The sequence below is a fragment of the Crotalus tigris genome, unplaced genomic scaffold, assembly GCF_016545835.1.
Source record: "Crotalus tigris isolate CLP2741 ecotype Arizona unplaced genomic scaffold, ASM1654583v1 scf7180000023608.1681014, whole genome shotgun sequence".
In the NCBI taxonomy this organism is placed as follows: domain Eukaryota; kingdom Metazoa; phylum Chordata; class Lepidosauria; order Squamata; family Viperidae; genus Crotalus; species Crotalus tigris.
Window position 1 is genome coordinate 518,247 of NW_024100075.1, and position 20,677 is coordinate 538,923.

At 36.6% G+C, this 20,677-nt stretch overlaps 1 protein-coding gene across 1 annotated transcript; it reads left to right on the forward strand.

Moving 5' to 3' along the window:
- The first annotated feature begins 281 nt into the window (after window positions 1–281).
- On the forward strand, window positions 282–16,442 carry SERPINB5 (serpin family B member 5). Its single transcript, XM_039319703.1, has 7 exons — window positions 282–406; window positions 6,424–6,601; window positions 7,983–8,120; window positions 10,521–10,638; window positions 13,275–13,417; window positions 14,300–14,467; window positions 15,404–16,442. Exons 2-7 carry the CDS (start codon window positions 6,434–6,436, stop codon window positions 15,794–15,796), a joined length of 1,128 nt encoding a protein of 375 aa, XP_039175637.1. The 5' UTR covers window positions 282–406; window positions 6,424–6,433; the 3' UTR covers window positions 15,797–16,442.
- Window positions 16,443–20,677: the final 4,235 nt, after the last annotated feature.

Here is a 20,677-nt window from a genome sequence, read left to right on the forward strand (position 1 = left end):
TAGTCTGGTCTTGCACTACTTCTTAGTCTCTTTACCAAAACCTCTTAGCAGTGAGAAAGAAACCTTTGTAAAATGACTTCATCCTGCTGGAGCATGTTACAGCTGTTGGAAACGTTTTTACTTTGGCTGTTCAGCCTAAATTCCATCATATGTGAAATGCCAAACGGGATGATTAATAACGAGAGAGAGAGAGAGAGAGAGAGAGAGAGAGAGAGAGAGAGAGAGAGAGGGGGGGGGGAGGGAGAGAGAATAAGTACAAGCACAAAACAGGGAGTGGCATCAGCATTCAGGTGAACTAATGCAGTTCAGTCTTTGTGTTTCATACTGTCATCAGTAACACCAGTCTTTCAATTGTGCTTTTTACATCTTTCTTTTCTCAGTTCAGGAAATAGAGCTGCTACATAAGGTAAGTGAGGAATATCTTTTACACCCTTTGTAGACGTCTAAGCAAATACCCAGGATTCCTTATAAAGGACCCAGTGGGGCTGAAAATAAAAAAAAGGGGGGCACTGCAGGAGAAATTGACGGAATTTCCCATTTTGCATAACTTCATTTGGCCGATAAATTTCAGAGTGAATAGTGCTGGAACATTTCTATAGTTGTCTTGTTTATATGCTGTATTGCTTGTATTGATCTAACCTGTATATGGTACAATAGTTTACTTTTTAGCGAGTGTTTTGAAAAATCACACCTTACAATGTGGAACAAGGATGATAAGCTTACTTATAAGCTTGATTGACTGGGTGGTGAATAACCGTAGTCTGTCGTATGGTAGGCAAGATTTCTTGTGCAATTGTCCTGTTTCATTTATAGAATTTAAGGTTGTTTTTTTTTTTAAATAGTATCTTCTACTTGTGATCCTCCTGTGCTTCCACATTACTGTCTCTTTCTCTCTCCCCCATCTCTTTCTCCATTTTTTCCAAGGTCAAACAAATCACTTAAGGTAGAATAGCTATCTAGTGCAGGGGTCTTCAAACTTGGCCCTTTTATGACTTGTGGACTTCAACACCCAGAATTCCTCAGCCAGAGTGCCTGGCTGAGGAATTCTGGGAGTTGAAGTCCAAAGTCATAAAAGGGCCAAGTTTGAAGACCCCTGATCTAATGCCTTCTCACTGGTTGCATTAGGAGCTGTCCATTGGAATCATCCAAAGTGTATGAGATTGCGAGTAGAAACTTGATTAAAGGTGAGATTTTTCATAGGGTGTGGGCCTTTGACTCAGCTTCTTTTTATGTTGTTCATCAAATAAAGGATGGTAAGACTGATCTTTATTTCAGCAGGACAGGATCATTGTCTGATCTTGTGCTTTTATATACAGACAATTACAAACATGTGATGACTGTTTCTGGCTCTTTAGACTGTATCAGGCATGAGAATGGGAATGAATGAGTCTAAAGTTTGCATAAGGAATGCTTTCCATTCGATCTGCATTTTCCTTCTTTCCTTTTTCTGCATGAAAAGAAACTCAGTCGGAGTCTGAGGAGGAAAGTAAGGACCCATTAACTTTTTCTACCCTGTATTATTTTTTTAATCCTGAAGAGGAAAACCAACTTTTATGATATTATCCAAGCATACAATATTTTAATAAAAGTGAAGTCTCTCACTTTTAGTCTGATGGTAAAGCCACAGACCTCCTTCTTTATGATGACTTGGCTTCTATTCATGTCATTTATAAACAGACCAAAAGACTCAGATTCAAGTGCACCCTTAGCCACCAAACTTACTTAAACTAGTTCACCAGTTTGCTGTTATGGAGATAAAAGAGATTCTTATGAAAGGTGCTCTGAATTCTTGGAGGAATGATGGATTTAAGCCCTGCAAGGTAGTTGAGGGTAAGAAACCTGTCCTTCAAGACTATTAAGTATGCATTCTACATCAGAATATAACTTGAACAAACGTAATTATTAACATAGCCCAAAATATTTTACTGACTGAGGCAAGGAACCCAATGGGAACCTGTCTCCTTATACAAAATCTGCTTTGACAATACTAGGACCGTGTTCTTCACTACACCTGTAGAAAGTAGTATCAGCCCTTTGAGGTAGGCCAGATCAGGAAAGAGATCCCACAAGAAATACTGGAACTTTACTTTAATGTTATAGGGTATAATCATAGTATTTTGAAAGCCTGATATAATTTTTCTCATCCAACTATTATACTCAAGAGAATCAAGGTGAGGCAATCTTGAGTTTCTTTCTCATCCCCTCCTCTCTTTCAAGGTAAGCTGTTTATATAACTCACACTTCCACAAGCAGGCAGCTTAAAGGGGAGCAGAGCTGTTTCCCTTCGAGAGCCTTTTTGTCATCTTCCATTATTTGCTATGTGAACTGACAGCTCCTTTCTCTCCTTGACAGTAGAGCCATCCCTGTTTCTAAATCTTTGCCCTAAAAGCAATTTAATTAAGATGTAGCATGAGGCCAAGGCACTAGGAGAATTATTACATGTTTTTCAATGTTTTAGCATCCAAAAAGTAGCCAATGAGCCTGAGCCAATGCTAGTCTATATGGCTCTTGTAATTTTTAGCTGATGAAGATTAAATTATGTTTATTAATTTATTTTTAAGAATCTGAAAATGATCCAACTCAATTGTGTCTCATGCTGCTCATGGGCCTTATAGGATCATTGTTAAGGCATGACGTAGTTTGAAGAAACATGATGCAACAATGGTGCTCTCTTGCTCAAGTCAAGAAAATCTAGATTGGGTCAAAACTTCGTGGGAGATCCCTGTGGACTCCATGGCTGCAATTTCTTCTGCTATGTCACAGAAAAAAAGGCAGACTACAAGTATACTAAATGATTGTAATATAAAGTTTAGTACTTCCATTATCCTCATGATGTGTAGAAATTATTTCAGCATCTTTTTTACTTGTGTTGATGGGATAATATGAAAAGCTACAGCTTTCTCTAGAGAACCTCATGCTCTGGCTAGTTCTCAATTCTATGCAAAATCTGAGTATATATGGTTACATGGAAAACAAAGGTAAATCTTCCATAAGAGTGAGTACATTTTATATTATCTGGGAAGCTTGAGATTAAACAATACTTCTGTGGATCACACACAGCAAAAGTAAAATAAATATATAATTTGTAATGCTTTATTGCATAGCTTATGAACTAGCACAATTATTGATCATATAAGGTTGCCCATCCAGGGTTTAACAGATCTTATGTTGGTACTTTTCTGGGATTGCAAAGACAGCCAGCTTGTCAAAGGTCTTGGCAAGCCACAGTCCACCGTTAGTGAGCTGTCTGTTCAGATTGGTGAATCACAAATTATGGAGATTTCTCCCTTCTCTCTACATAAGAGGGGAGCATAAAATATTTATCTCCTCTATTTGGTGTTGTGAACAGAAGCACTGGGAAATTTTGGGGGGAACATGTAGAGCAGTGGCCTCCAAACCCTTTTGGGCACCAGTTCCATGGATAGATTTTTTCCGTGCACTGAAGGAGGTGTGGTTTTGCATGCTACCTGCATCCCGTGGATGGGGTTTCACACTTGTTTGTACGGCCTGGTTTCTGGCATGCCGTGGCCTGGTGCCAGTCCATGGATTGAGAATTGGGAACCCCTGATGGGACTGGCATAACTTTCTAATAATTTGGGAGATAACTCTCAGCTTCTGCTACAGTAAATTACATGTCTAAAATACTTTAGGAAGAGCCCAGAATTATTTTTGTGTGGAAAAATAACTATATGTCAATCATATTCCTAAACTTAAGAACTCTTTAATTTTATATGTGGCTGTTGTACAACTCGTAGAAGTGGAGATTCTGTTTAAACCAACCAAGAAAACAAAAATTTCAAGATCTCACAATTTTTTGAACATGCAAAGATGAGGCATGTCAAAGGGCAACTGAACTCAGTAACAACTGAAGAAAACAAAATATGCTCACATATTCTTATTCTAGGTGAACCCAGAAGCATTACTCCTTCTCATGTGACTAAGATAGCATGAAAGGTAATATACTACGTAGAAGAAGCCTCAAATCACTTAAAAATGAATTTAATTGAAATTTTAAAAGAGATTTCTGGAGAAGAGAAAGATTAATAAGTAGAATAGTTCATCCCAGGCATTTTAGTAAAATGTGGGTGTGTTTCAGATTTGCTGTACTTCAAAGATGCTACTATGCCTTGAGCAATTGGTTAGAGGTGCTGACTTAAGCATAATTCTCCATACGAATTCCTTAACCAGTACGTCAGTTATTCCCTGGTTCCACCTCACTGAGATTTTCCAGTGACTAATAGCTTCATATTCTTCTTTTTGAATAGTACTTCATTGGGAAATTGATATTAAATATGGCCTCTAGGTCTATTGCTGAGCTTTCTTACACTGCTGCTTGTTTTCTAGGGAGGCTTTCAACAAGGGAAATTAGATGGAGATATATCTGCACTAAACTAAGTTTTTTTTTATTAAAAAAGTTTTTATTTTCCATTTATTCATACAAAATACAATTAACCATTGGTACCGCCTGCCTATTCCCCCCAGGCTGCGTCCACCCTCTCTAAACCTTCCCTACTTCCCTCCTCTTTCTCTCCTCCCCTCCTGCTCTCTTCCCCTCCCCATCTCCTCTAACCATCCTACTTCCTTCCTACTCCTTCCTCCCCTTTCATCCCTCTCACACACATGAACGCAGCATAGGGGAAATGCCCAAGCATTTGCCATAACTATATTATCATTACCCACCCACCCACCCACCCACCCACCCTCAACCCTCCCCCCCTCGCTTCCCAGAGCAGAATACAGGGTTATTAATAAGAAGGTTAACAATAATAAAAAAAGGAAAAAAAAGAAAGAAAAAAGAAAAAAAATCATACTTAACCTTTAACTCCCCTTAAATTAAGACATATAAACAAATCTCTACAACTAAACTAAGTTTTATGCATATAAACAATGGCCTGTTTTGTTTTCTTCAGTTGCTGCTGATTTTCCATTGCTTTCTTCTTTGTAGTATATTACCTTTCATGCTATCTTAGTCGCATGAGAAGGAGTAATGCTTCTGGGTTCACCTGGTCCTAGAACAAGAATATGTGAGCATATTTTGTTTTCTTCAGTTGTTACTGAGTTCAGTTGCCCTTTGACATGCTTCATCTTTGCATGTTCAGAAAATTGTTAAGATTTACTTTTTGGAGAACTCTTTTTAAGCTGTAAGTGGATTGTGCACAGGTGCACAGGACTGTGCAATAATTCTTGTATTTTGTATGAGACAAAGCATGCACCATGTGAATTACTAATGGGAAATGTTCTAGTCCAGTGTCATCATAAATGTCCATGTGACCTATGAGTTATACTTGGGAAAGTTTTCAAATAATTTTGTTTTAACGCTGATATGGATAGGCCCACATGAGGATTTGGCCACCTCAGTCAAGACAATAATTGTTACATCCAAAGCAAAATAAAATAAAATAATAAATTAAGCCGTACATTAGTTAATTGCTTGTTTAGACACACAACTTAAACACTCTGTGTCTTTTAAGAGAATAAAACATGAGCTAAGAAAGAATTCTGAGATGGCACTTAATGGGGATGACCCTGATTCTTCTTCATCTTGTACTGACCAAAAGGGTGTAGTAGTGTATAAATACAGAATTAAGGATTATTGAAATCTCCTCCTGGTAGGATATAGTAAACTAGGGGAAAGCCTTTGCCTATTCTTGTGACACTTTCTCCTCTAAGTAAGTCTCTTTCTCCTATATTTATAAAACTTGCTTCAATAATCTCTTCCCAGGTCAAATTCCTCAGCAATGTTCATACACCGCCCCCAGAAACATTTCAATTCCCAATAACAATTCCTCTCACATTTGATGAATTCAACAATTGTAAATTCTCTTTAAAAAGTATATTTGTGTGTGTGTGTGCATGTGTGTTTATGGCTGCAGTTAAGAACATATAGGTATCAGTTGGATGTCTGGTATTGTATTATGATCGTTGTAGTGAGGTTTTTACCACTAATTAGTGGATCTAATGTGAAAAGATAAAATATTCCCAAATGTTTAAACTTCTTAGAAAGAAAGTTTTAAATTTCACTGAGGTAGGGGAAAGTAATGAGCATATATCTGATAGCCCTAATCTGAAACTTGAATAGATCCACTTTAGCTTTCAGAACTGTAAGAAGAGAAATTTTGCCAGTTGTGTGGATTTCTTCTGCTATAATGTTGTGATGAGATAATTCAAGAGGTTGTAGGGACTGGTTCAAAGCTTTTTGACTCAAAGACAACTTTAGACCACATTGTACTCTCCTTTCTGTACATACCGCATGTAGATAGTATTAAATGTCATGATTGTTACTTCAGGTTAAACATTTGTTAACTTATACTGCAAGGCTACAGTGCCATTCAGTGTTTACTGGCATGTGGGATGTGAGAAAGTAGCAGTTACTCATATGCAAGATTCTTTGGCTGATTAATTATTTTTCCCTTTTGATTTCAGAATCTTAACCATGGATGCGATACAAGCTGCAAATACAGCTTTTTCGGTTGATCTTTTCAAAAAACTGTGTGAAATGGACAAAAGTGCTAATTTTATTTTTAGTCCACTTTCCTTATCAACTTCTCTTGCTCTAGCATATAAAGCAGCTAACGGTGACACAGCAACCCAGATGAAACAGGTAGGATGTTTACTTTTAACATAACTCTTACTTATTGTTTGGGAATATTATTGTATATATTTTTCTATTTTTCCTTTGCTACATAGATGATAATTGACCTTCTATAAATTCAAGTATTGTTATATTCGTCCATTAAATCTTGGTTTAGTTTAGCAGCAAAGGTTCTCAAACATAAGGCAGGAAACAGAGTTAAACCTTAAAATGAAACAAAGACAACATATTGCCACATATTTGGTCTTAAAAAAGAGATATACAAAACCTGAAAGGTCCCTTAAATATTTCCTATTGTTTATAACTTTTTCTTGTTCTTTCCTCCTCTTAGTGTGGCCATATGGTAGGGCTGCATTTGCACAAGGACACAACAATGTGTGGGTTGACATATTGTGGTTGTGGATACTACTACTACTTATTTTGTCTAAATCTAGAACTAAATTATAATAGTAATATCTTGATATCACAAAGTTGATAAGAAAATATTAAGGAAAGCTACTTGGACCGTGTAAAATGCTATGTTTAGAAGTAGTCACACTTTTTTAAAGAGCAGAATATGGAAATAACACTGTAGATCTCTTATATGCATTTTCTTGGCTCAAGAAAATGTAGTTCCTCACACTTTCACTTAGGACCCTAGCGTTAAATGTTGTTGAATTAATCTATTACAGAATAACATAATAACAAAGTTAGAAGAGATTGGAAGTCTTCTAGTCCAACTCCCTGCTCAAGCAGGAAACCCTATACCATTTCAGACAAATTGTTGTCCAATCTCTTCTTAAAAATCTCCAGTGCTGGAGCACCTACAGGTTCTGGAGGCAAGTCATTCCACTGATTAATTGTTCAAAAAATTAATAATTAATTATTTAATTATTAATTAAAGCTGTCAAAAATGCAATCCCGATTTTATATAAAGAATCCCCACAGCTGAAATCTATTGTATTTAACAGGCATTAGCTATTGCATTTGGTAATCTCTGCATATGGCAGCAAAGGTGAAGTAAACCTATGGAGGCAAACTGAACTGCCTATACATTGATGGAGCTGAATTAATTCAAAGTAATTAAAATGTTTGCTATATTGTTGGCCCCCACTATAACTTAAGTTAAAAGAGGTGAAGCCCATACAGGGAGGAAAAGGTTATTAGAGGCCATTTGTGAGTACTAGTTACTGGTGAAGGCGTCACTCTTCATGTCCTACTAGCATGCTTCTCACTGACCTCTTCCTGGCCACAGTAAAAATAAGAAGCTGGACAAAATATCAGATAGGAAAGAATGCTTTGTTTAATTGGGTTTAATTGGGTTCTTATGTTTTGTTTAATTGGGTTGAAAGCACTATGGCAGAAATCTTTACTGAAATCAATATTTAAACTGGTATTTGTTTATTAACAGGGCCTCCATCTAGAAGATGTCAAAGATATTCCATTTGGATTCCAGACAATTACCTCAGATGCTGCCAAACTTAGCTCATTTTATTCATTAAAAATGATTAAGCGGCTTTATGTAGAAAAATCCCTTAACCCTAGTGTGGTAAGTTGGGAAGAAATAATAGTAATTATTGGTTGACAGTTACCATCTACATTCCATAATTAATTACATTATGCTCATGGTGGCTTTACTAAATTTATTAATTTTTTAAATCTATAGGTATTCTCAGTTTATGACTGTAATGGAAATGGCCCATTACTGTTGTCAGTTGTGATGATCAAAGTGGGTCATCACGTGACTGATCTAGTTTTATGACTTTTCCCTCTCCCCCAGTAGCGAAGTGAATTACTATGGTCATTAAGTGAATCTGGTCGTTAAGGAAACACATTTTTCACTATTGGATGTTTTTACTGAAAACTAGAAGTAAAGTAAGCAACGTTTCCAAGGGGCTGATAATAATCTGAGAGTTCCAACCATTGAAATTGTTCTTGCTTGGCAGCAAAAGTGATGCATGAAATTGCAGCCCAAATTAGAATCGCTATAGCGTGTGTGTGTGTGTGTGTGTGTGTGTGTGTGTGTGTGTGTCCAACTTTGGCAACTTTAGCACTTGGTGGACTTCAGTTCCCAGAATTCCCCAGTCAGCATACTGGGAGTTGAAGTCTACAAGTCTTAATTATAACTTGTAGTTTTTAATGAGAATTACTGAAATTCAGTTGTCATAGACTGGGTTGTAGCAAGTAGCTCTCTTCTGTTGACAGAAGATGTTATTAGAAGATTCAGACAGTAGAATAAAAACAGAAGTTTGGGGTTGGGTTTGGTTTTTTTTTTTTTTTTTGGCAGCTTGATCTTGCCACATCCCAAAGAAAAGATTCACTAAAGAACTGTGGAGAGAATCCAGGAGGATGTGAGAGTCTGAAAGCTGATTTTCTCCCTTTTCTGCTGCCAGCGGTCCCCAAAGAAAATTCCCTTGAGGAATATGAGTTGGAAACGGACCTGTAGTTTTTAACTTCTGGTTTATTTAATGTTAACTTGTGCATTTTTCTTTTTGTTTTCATTTTTATACGCTGAGGAATGTTTCAAGTTGAGTTTCGCACATTCGAAGCATAGGCCACAATAAATATTCATTTGATTTTAATGTGCTGGTATTATTGAATTTTGAAGCAGTTCACCTTAAGTCCAAACACTATTGATTCAAGGCCACTTTTACTGATGTGGAGAAACTACAGGTAGTTCTTGACTTAAGACCACAATTGGGATGAAAATTTCAGTTGCTAAGCGAGGCAGTTCTTAAATGAGTCTCACCCGATTTTACTACCATTTTTTTTCCACTGCAGTTGTTAAGTGAATCATGCAGTTGTTGAGTAAATCTGGCTTTCCCCATTGACTTTGCTAGCTGAAAACCTGCTGGAAAAGTAACAAAGCACGATCATGTAATCCTGGGATGCTGTTGCATCTGTCATAAATACATGCCAGTTGCCAAGTGACTGAATTTTGATCACAGGACCACAGGGATACTACAATGGTCCTAAGTGTGAGGATCAGTTATAAGTCACATTTTTCAATACCATTTTAATTTCAAATGGTAATTGAATGAATGGCTACAAATTGAGGACTACCTATATATTAATGTTCAGTGTATAATTTGGAATTAAAATGATTTATAATTTTTTATGCATCTTTAAAATAGGAGCTGCCCCATGTTGCATATGATAGTATTGTACACTGGATTAAAAAAGCTTTCCTGTTTGCTTACTTTGCTCCCTTAATATTTCTTGATCAGGGAAAAATCCGAGCCCACTGAAGTTCATTACAGTATAACCTATTGTTCTAGGCAAAGCTACTTAATTTAATTTAATTAATTGTGAAAGCAGTTGATGGAGATTTGTAAATGGGACATTTCTTGCAAAGTGCACGAGAGCAAGAGTCATCAATATTTGGGCCTCTTGACATATTTGGCTTTGGCTCATGGAAATACAAAAGCATAAATAATCACATCAAGGAGAGAAGCAACCTAGAACTAAGGAGAAACTTCCTGACACTTAGAACAATTAACCAATGGAACAACCTGCCTCCAGAAGCGGTGAATGCTCCAACCCTGGAAGTTTTTAAGAAGAGACTGGACAGCCATTTGTCCGAAATGGTGTAGGGTTTCTGCCTGAGCAGAGGGTTGCACTCGATGACCTCCAAGGTCCCTTCCAACTTTATTATTATTATTATTATTATTATTATTATTATTATTATTATTATTATTACATGTTATGAATTGTGCAGGTTTGGCTTAGAGATTGACAACTGCCCCCCAAAACTGCCTCGTGTGCCTGATGGTTTCCAGTCCTCCTGTGTCTCTCTGGGTGTAGAATCCCAATCAAAGTCCCCACCCTGTTGTTATTCAAGTTTAAAATGTGTGTCACAGTTTTGTCCTTGGCAGCAACACCTTTGCTCTTCATTTTCATATTACCAGTGGGGAAACTAGGTCTTAACCTGGAGCCTTCTCCCTTTCAGGAATTCATCAATTCTGTCAAAAGGCCCTTCCCATCAGAATTTGAAGTTGTAGATTTTAAAGATAAACTGGAAGACACCAGGCTGCAGATCAACAAATCTGTTTCTGACCTTACTGATGGCAAGTGCATTCTTTATCAAGAGATTCTTTTAAGTCATGAATTATGATGTCCTTGAATCGGGAATTATCCCTTCAGATATAGAGTTCATCCTTCTACATGTTTGCTTATTTATGGCTTCTGTGCTAATAATATTACAGTACCACTACACCAATACTAATCAGTTTGACTATATTTCAGTTTTAAAATGGAAGTCCTTTTTCCCTGGTAAGGTTAGGCTTTTTTAAAGATTACCTTTCATTGGCATTCAATAAATGACCTACTGTGTCAGCAATATGGAAGTGTAATTAAGCCAAGATTTTTTGGCATTATATATCACACTATTATATCCTATTACACTATTATTTTTGCATATAGTAGACAAATAGAAAAAATGTCATTGTTTTTTCAAAGATATGGAAAAATAGTGTATGCATTTAGTGCAAAAAATAGATTCTTCCTCACTTCTCCCTAACCAAGGGTTGAAAATCCCTAGTAACTTTTTTTTTTGCCCATAACATTGCCTTCATCTCATTCTCAGTCCATTTCTAAAATCATTGTCACCTGTTTTAATTTTAAAGTTGTCTTTTCCTCTTTTCCTGAAGCATTTTTTTCCAGAGATATAATTTTGTAATGCTTCATTGACCATTTGGTTGCTGATGGAATCAAGAGTTGTGATCTGCCCAACTCCTATTGGTCACTTTAGGCTTCCGTAGGCACACCCTCTTCCATCCTGTCATTGATTCTGCTCTTGGGGATTTTGGCTTGGGCTGTACAGAGGCATCTGTGTCTAGAATGCCTGTCCAGGGCATACCATACTACTAGTTGGGTATTCTGCTGATTCCCTGTAAACATGGGCTTGCATTTGAAAGAGCAATACCTTGTGCTACATAGATCATTTAAATTCAGAAAGAAACCCAGAATACTAGTTGGGTATTCTGCTGATTCCCTGTAAACATGGGCTTGCATTTGAAAGAGCAATACCTTGTGCTACATAGATCATTTAAATTCAGAAAGAAACCCAGAATACTAATTGGGTATTCTGCTGATTCCCTGTAAACATGGGCTTGCATTTGAAAGAGCAATACCTTGTGCTACATAGATCATTTAAATTCAGAAAGAAACCCAGAATACTAGTTGGGTATTCTGCTGATTCCCTGTAAACATGGGCTTGCATTTGAAAGAGCAATATTTTATGCTACAAAAATCATTTAATTGAAAGAAAGTTTCAGCTGTGCGTGGCGAGTTCTGTCATGATTGCTTGTAGTATGGATTCCTGCTGCTTCTGCAGACAAGGGCTTTCATGTAGCTAACTTTTTACTATTTTTTATTATTTTATATTTGGGCACCTGTACAAGGGCAGCACAACTACTACTGACCAGGCAATGCTCAGAGAAGCATCTGTAATTTATATGGTGTTTTGTACACAGTGCTTTTTTCCTAAAAAAAAAAAAAAAAAAAGGTGCCAGAACTCACACACGTCATACAACCCATCTTGCCTACCCTACAAGGTTCCATCCAAAAGAGGTGCCGGAACTCTGTTCTGGGCGTTCTATGAGAAAAAAAGCCCTGTTTGTAGAATATGCCACAGATAGTTATGTCAGAACTATCCTCTCCTGAATACAGTAGCTTTGCAGCAGCTTCATTAGCTCTTTGGGTGTGACCAACTTGCACGTGAAAATATAAAACTCCTTAAGCTAGATGGCATTAACAGATAGGTAGAATTAAAACCACTTATTAAAACAATTTAACTAGAAATTAAGAATATCTGATCTATTCTTTATTGGAGAAAAGTTAGAAAGCCACAATGAAAGACTTCTGATGAGTGTCAGGTTTCCAGTGCAAAAACTTTTACGGAATCAACATGAAAAGCTTTTTGTGTTCTTCTTTTTGCTTCTTCTATTAAGAGCTACTCAGTTTCTCCTTTTGGGGAGAAGACCCAGCTTCCATCTGTCATTTGTTTGGTAATGGCTAGAAATGACATCAAGTGTTTTCCTCTGGCCACACAGAAATTAGCTCTCATGCCTACAAAGAATGATTTTAGATTTGTACAGAAAGCACATTGAGGTTTCCATTGTTCAGCTGTTGGCATTGCTGGGTCAATTACCTAACAGAGATTCAGTTTGCTTTTTTTATAGATTTAAAGCTATGCCTAATCATGTCCTAATGAGACCATTGGTTCTTTTCAGCCATTATTATCTACCTTTAATGACAGAAGCTGTCTGAGATTGGGACTCTCTGGTAGACAGAGATTCTATTATGTGTAGACAGAAGAGCAGATTGTACGAAAATGTTGGGTGGATTGTTTGTTTAATCAATGCTAAATAGGTTAATTTTTCATAGACTGGTATCCTTAGTTTTACTAAACTAAATTTCCTATCTTCGCTATGCAGGCTGGATGGGGGAACTGCCAGTCAAGTACAATTGAGCAATATCAGATGGGCAAGACATCCTTAAGGACCAAATCTTTTTCTTAAAGCAAAAACTGAGAGACTCCATAGTAGTATTGCTAAATAGCTATGGTAAATGCCTCTTCTAGAATCTAAATTCTTCTGGAGAGACAGAATCTTAAATTGCCTTTTCCTAGAAATTTTGGCTGTTCTTGCCCCGTATCTGTGATTGCACCTCTAATGAAGTATTCTCACCCTTATATCTGCAGGTAAAATGGAGAACATTTTAACTGAGAAGAGTATCAATGATGAGACCAAGATAATCCTGTTAAATGCAGCCTATTTTATAACAAACTGGATGAAGAAGTTTCCTGAGGCACAAACCAAGGAATGCCCGTTCAGAATAAGCAAGGTATAGGAAGAAGCAACCTGAAATGTTTAACACAAAAATTAAACGCTACAGAAAAGCCTTCAGTTTCTTGCTGAGTTTTAAACTAGCCTTTACTTCAAGTCACATAATCCAAAATCAGCTCTAATGAGTGATTTGTAGCTACTGACCCAAACCAATGTCTCACAATGGTTTATTTATGATCTATCCCTCAAAAAAACCCAAATGAAATGTTTAGAAGACATCAGAACATTCTTTTTTGCAGTTAAAAGTGATGGGCTCTAAGATGGTAAAAATACAATAAGATTTTAGAACATTATGGATAGCAAAAAGATTGGGGGCCAATGTCAAATGAGTTACATTTTTTTTTACAAAGCTTAATTACTCTTTTTCACAATTTTGATTAGTAGTTTCCTCATCATCTCTCTTTTTGACCTCTGTTATATATAGCAAATTCAATCCTTAATCCAGGTCAGGATTTCAAATGGATTAAAATACATGGTGATCCATTCTAGAATTCTTACTATCTACTCTTGCTAAGAAGCTAGATTCATATACCTGTTCTAGGTTAACAAATGCAACACTGAATTTCACAAAATAAGATGCTGAGATTAATATTCTTATGTGCATGATTATAAAGAAGCAAATACAATGTTGTTAATCACACACATTACATTTCTTAAAAATTCTACTTATATTTAATAATTCAGTTGAAAGACTGAATTTCTTCAAAATATAAACTTTTATTTTACAGTGTACATATTTGTATTCAGCTGTGTAAGAATTTAACATTTGAGTTCTATTCTCAATTTGTATTTTCAATATATAAAGATAAATACATAATCAGGAATTTTGACCATAACTGGCATTTAAGTGAATTTTCAATTTCTGTTTTTTCCTTATTAGTCGGAAACCAAACCTGTGCAGATGATGAACTTGGAAACTACATTATGCTTGGGCTACATAAATGATTTAAAAACCAAGATTCTGGAACTCCCATGTCACAATAAACATATAAGCATGCTTATCTTACTACCTAAAGATCTAGAGGATGATACAACTGGATTGGAACAGGTAAAAATAAATATTTGGTTAAATTTCAAAGTATTCTTTGGGGAGCTGCATATCAATCACTCTCATCCTTGAATGTTTCAAAGCAGTCTGATTAGAAACAAATGAAAAATAGATTTATTTCCTAACGTGTCTTGCAGCCATTTGTTTAGTTCACTGAATGTAGCAGGGCCTTATCATTTGGACCCTATATTAATAAAAAGAAGCTGGACTGAATAGAATTAGAATACAGCTGGAAGAGACCTTGGAGGTCTTCTAGTCCAGGGGACCCCAACCCCCAGTCCGTGAACCAATATCGGGCTGCGGCATGCTGACAACCGGTCTGCACAAACAAGCAAACCCCCATCCATTGGATGCAGGCAGCACACAAAACCACACACCCTCTAGTCCACCGAAAAACCTCTCCACGGAACCGGTCCCTGGTGTCCAACAGGTTGGGGGCCTCTGTTCTAGTCCAACCCCCTGCCCAAGCAGAAGACCCTATACCATTTCAGACAAGTGGCTGTCCCGTCTCTTCTTAAAACCTCCAGTGATGAAGTACCCACAACTTCTAACAGCAAGCTGGACTGGATGAAGGAATGGTTCATTAACTCAAAACACAACATCTAGTAGCATTCCAGCAATGATACTACAATTGCATTAATGTAACTTGCAGCAGTCTCAGACAAAACACAGTGCCACAGTAGATTAAAGAACTGATGCATGCATTGATGAATCTAAATTAACTTTGACTTAAAGTTAAATAAAACTCTTTCATCTGTGATCAGTGGTTTGCCAGCTGCTTGATAAATTCCACTATGTATGGCTGATAGGCAATAATACAACACAATACAATACCATACATACAATACAATACTGTTACATTACCATACCGTACAATAATACAGTATCCAGTTAGAGCTGATACTCTATTCACCCATTGTTTTCTTATATCTTTAGCTTGAGAATGAGCTCACTCTGGAGAAGCTGATACAGTGGACGAATCCCAGTGTGATGGCAAACAGCAGAGTGAATGTGTTCCTCCCCAAATTCAAAGTGGAAAGTGAACATGACTTCAAACCCATTTTAGAAAGCCTTGGGATGACTCACATGTTTGATGAGAATGCATCAGATTTCTCTGAGATGTCGGAGTCGAAAGGCATTGTTCTTTCCAAGATCATTCACAAAGTCTCTCTGGAAGTAACTGAAGAAGGAGCTGAGTCTCGAGATGTTCCCGGGTACCGGATCCTACAACACAAAGATGAATTTAATGTGGATCATCCTTTTCTTTTCTTCTTTAAGCACAACAAAAGTCGCAGTATTGTATTCGCTGGTAGATTCTGTTCTCCTTAAACAGAACTGCCTACAAAGAAACCTGTTATCAATTTTTATGGGTATGAAATATTCAAAGGCAATCTCGCAGTTTCTCCTGTTAATTGAATTGAATAACTTCCTGTTCAAGTGAATTTACAGAGGAGTAGCCATATCAGTTAGCAAAAATAAGTATAGGGACACTTGAAAGATTAAAATAATTCATTATGGCACATCTTCTAGTGAACCATAGTTAAATTTATCAGCTAGATATCATACACCAAAGTTGGGAAGAAGGTTTTTTGTTGTTTACATATAAAATAAACCTCAGGTCAAATTCAGCAAAATATATCTTTGATAAGTAGCAATGAAACAATATGCAAAGTTGTGGTGTCTACAGAATACTGCAGTTCGTTTTACGCTCCTTGGCAATAATGAATTTCAACTTTATTGAATTAGGGAAGAGCTCATATGAGTTTCTTCAGACCTGAATTAGTTAAATCACTAATTTGTCACTGGAACATTAGAAATTTTATATTTGTAGTGAACTTCATTACATCAATCAACTAATATGTTTTTTTGGAAATATGTTTAACAGGGAAATATTTTCTTTTGTTTTTTGTTATTTTGGGGTGGTTATTAATGTAGATTACCTTCATTTGTTCCAAATAAAGCATTCCAAAAACTATATTTTCTAATTGCTGAAGTTTAAAGTGAAAAACAAAATTGCACCTCCTGCATCATTTGAAATCTGACTTCATATATCAGTGATAATATGCATTAATTAATTCTGTTACTTAGCGCTGTTCTTTATTATGGAATACGTTTCAGTTCCAGGTTTGGATTTGTTGATGAGTGTTTACGATTTTATGTCTCTTCAACATGAAAGTTTGAAATAGATGCTAAATCGTATATTTCAAGAAGGTATTTGGCAAAAGAAGAAATCTGTTCTTTGGGAGGGTGATTAAGAAATGCTAACTAAATGAAAAATGTCAGATATGCCAAATGTTACTGAACACACTTCCCAATAGCCTTTTTAAACTCGACGGATGACAAGGCACGCCAGGAGCCTCAATAAAATACGTGGTGGGCTACCATTTCTCCAATGCTGCCTTAGGATGTAAGTGGAGGGGACAATCTGTGAATAGGGGCTGACTTGCTGTACTAACACTGATTTACAGTGATCCATTGTGGTAAGTGTGCTGTGGTGAGATGGAATTAGCTCAGCCACATTTGTGTTGTAGAAAGTCAAGCTTGCATGATTCTAGGCATTGCCACAGCCAACTCACTGCGGCACACTCGGCATGGCCGACTCACCACAGCCAACTCGCCACGGCCAACTCATTGCTGGACAATTCACCATGGCCAACTCGCTGTGGGACAACTCGTTGCAAGACAAAAGTTACACCAATGTCAAAGAAATGATGAAAAGGAATCATTAAAGAAAGGATGCAAAAGGAAGGACAGAATGAAATGTGAATGGTAAAAATTATAATAAATTTTAATTTATTTTAAGTAACTAAATAGAATTGTTAAATTGTCCCGAGTTAGCTTTGGCAAGTTGGCCGTGGCGATTTGGCTGCAGTGAGTTGGCTGTGGCAAGTTGTCCCATTCCCTTCTGAACACTAAACTAGACCTGAATCCGGTGTATTGAGTTCCCTTTTATTCATATGCATATGAGAAAAAAAAACACTGCAAGGTTTACCTGCTGTAAATTAGGACATGGAATGGAGCAGTGATAGCTGCACTCTCTTGTTTGACTAAATAATTGTATTTGCGTCATATACTGAATATTTACAAGTTCTTGCTGTGATTGGGCTATGAATTGGAGATCTAGTTCAGATTACGATACAGACACGGCAGGAGGCAACTTGCCCTGAATTAAATCAGGGCGTTTTCAGAAAGTAGATCTATTTAGTGCCAATGAGAAGTAAAACTTTAAGACTATGAAGATTAAAAAAAAAATCAGCTCAGAGGCTTAATGAATAGGAGTTAAGTTAATTCTGGCTACAGTACTATGCACATTTGGATAGAATATACTTAAACATAAATAGGACTGAAGCAAATTCAAATAAATCTCCTATGAAGAAAGAGGTGTAATGAGCTAATAGGTCTTGTTTCAGGTGCTCTACTTGGTGAGATGTATTGAACTTGGCAATAGTCCATGGTATACTCTGTCTCTGGAATGCTCCACCCCAATGAAGTACTGCAGTGTTTCCCAAACTTGACAATTTTAAGGCATGAGGACTCCAACTCCCAGAATTCCACAGCCAGCGTTGCTGCCTGTGGAATTCTGGGAGTTGAAGTCCTCATGCCTTAAAATTGTCAAGTTTGGGAAACACTGAAGTACTGTATCACTTTCAGTAACAACTGGAGTTCTAGGTGTGTTTGGATTGGCTCCTACCTTTACTCAAACCCCAGCAAGCAGTCATTTTATTGTCCTTTGCTGCCAGGTAGAGATGTTTTTATTCTCCAATCACTGAACAAAACAATATAGGTTGATTTTTAACACACCACTTTTCTACAAAGAACCCCTCAAATTGCTGGTAGTATTGCATCAATGTTTTACTGTGAACATTTTAAGCATTTTATAATTCAACTTCTTTGGAATTTATTGTGATTTGAATCCATTGTAAGCCATGCAAAAATGACCTAGTTTTGTGGTGTGACCTAGATTTTAATTAAACAGTTTTTAAAAAAATAACATACAAATCAATGAACAAAAACATAAATATTCTGAGTCTCAGCAACCATCCCCATTGCTGAGATAGAGGAAAAAGACAGAAGTGTGCATTTACCAAACCAATTATTATTTCATGTTGCTTGATTCTGGCACAATTGTGGGAATAATTGCATAGGTTTGCTTATAGACGTGCTCCCACAGTCCTTGACATACCAAAACGGACCATTCCAACCATGGAACACATCCATCAGCCATTTGGACATGGCCTCATGTGAGTTTGCACTTCATGTACAGATAGTCCTTGTATAGCGACTGTCTCCTTTAGTGACCGCAGTTACAACAGTGATGAAAATGTAAAAAAGTTTGCTATAATTAACAAAGGAAGATGAATCTGTTAATGGTTTTTCGCAGATGGGATCATCTTTGAAAGCCCAAGAAATGCAAATTATAAAAATAAATGCAACTTGGTAAATGCAAAGCCAGAATAGTTGAAGTTGGTTCAAGTTCTCCGAACTGAATTACTCCAGGGCAGTGTTCTACTTTATAATGACTATCCATGTGAAACTGAGCCCAATTCAAGAATACTCTGACTTGTTGGGGGCTGGGAGGTATAAAAATTTATTCACTCAATCAATATTATCCCACATATACAATTTTATTTTAATATTATTACCGAGATAAATTTAATTGGTATGTTCAGAAAGATGTGTCTTTGCAGATTATCCAGACAGCAGTATGGTCTTCTGAGAGAAGTGCTATGAGCACTAACTTTGAGACAGAATGTTAGTTGAAGTGTCAAATTAAAATATTCCTCTTTTCACAGAGACTTTTAACACACCATACACTATTTGTTTTATATACACTGTAGTTGTTTTAATAATTTCATTGATTCCATCTTGGGATCCCAGGTATGTGAAGGTGTGGTTTAAAATAATGCTTACACTTGGTGTTGGTGTACACAAAACATATTCACCCACACATCTCTATATACTCATTATAGGTAAACCTGGGTAAAAATATAAATATTTACCACTTATTATTGTCATTTTTCGAAAAAAAATGGATTTGAGTTTTGATAATATTTAAAAATCTGTTTAATTATGTATTTTATTCCTTTAAAGCGACAGTCTTAAACATATATTAAAGCCATTTGGACTAATCAGTGAAATTTACTCCAGAACACACTTGCACTGGATTATGCTATCAAATTGCTAAATGTGTTTGTGAGTCACAAAGAGCAACATTAATTATCCTCATTTCCTAACTTGTTAAACTTGTACAGGCAACAACCTACTTCTGTTACTTCCCCAAAATATTCTATTGTATTTGATATTATTTTGTTTGACTAAAGGTAGCCTAAACAAAAGGGGTTAAATAAAAGCAATGACTGAGATTGTTTTAGGATAATTAAAAAATCACCCAAAATATAGACTCACATAATAAAAAAAAGAGTTCAAAAGCGCATACAATGGGAAGTGGGTAAACATTTCTCCAAACATCATGAAATCATCTGATGTATATAGCAATGAAAGGGTGTGGTAATTATAGACTTCCCCAGAAAGTTGAAGAGAAGCATTGAGTAAAGGCAAACTCTTAACAACCAAATAGTAGCAGCCAGTAAATATGATTTTGTTTAAATATTAATGTGCCTAAGCAATGAATGTGAAAGCAATACTTTTTATAGCTAAGGGTGGGGCAGGGGGAGGTGTGAATGTGTGAAAAGAAAATGCTGTTTTAGGAATTCAGAGGTTAGTCGAAAATTTAATACAAGAAAGTGAAGAACAAAAGATAGTTATTATGTCTGTACAAACAAAACCAAGTGAAAGGCATTGTTGGTTTTGTGAATGAACGTTTGTGAATGAAATGAAATCAGCGTGACTGCTTTTTATTTTAAATGTAAATATAGTAATGGCTGGGGCTATAGGGTCATGACAGATACTCTGTTTGGAAAGGACATGGCAGATACTGCAAACAGGACATTTACTAGTGTAGGTTTCCACTGCTGAGAACACATTGGTAAGACCCCTAAAATGGGTAGAGGAAGGGGAAAGGTATGTCTTGGTATCCTAAATCCTGCAGACCATTCTTGTTCCCATGTGAATTTTCAACTTGCCATAAGAAATTCATTAGAGAAAGAGGGGAAGAATTTGAATACCTGTTTCTCCAAAAAACAATGATTGGTTTGTCCATACAGTACCAAGAACACAGCTCCATTCAGCAGCACCCAACATTGTCCTGCA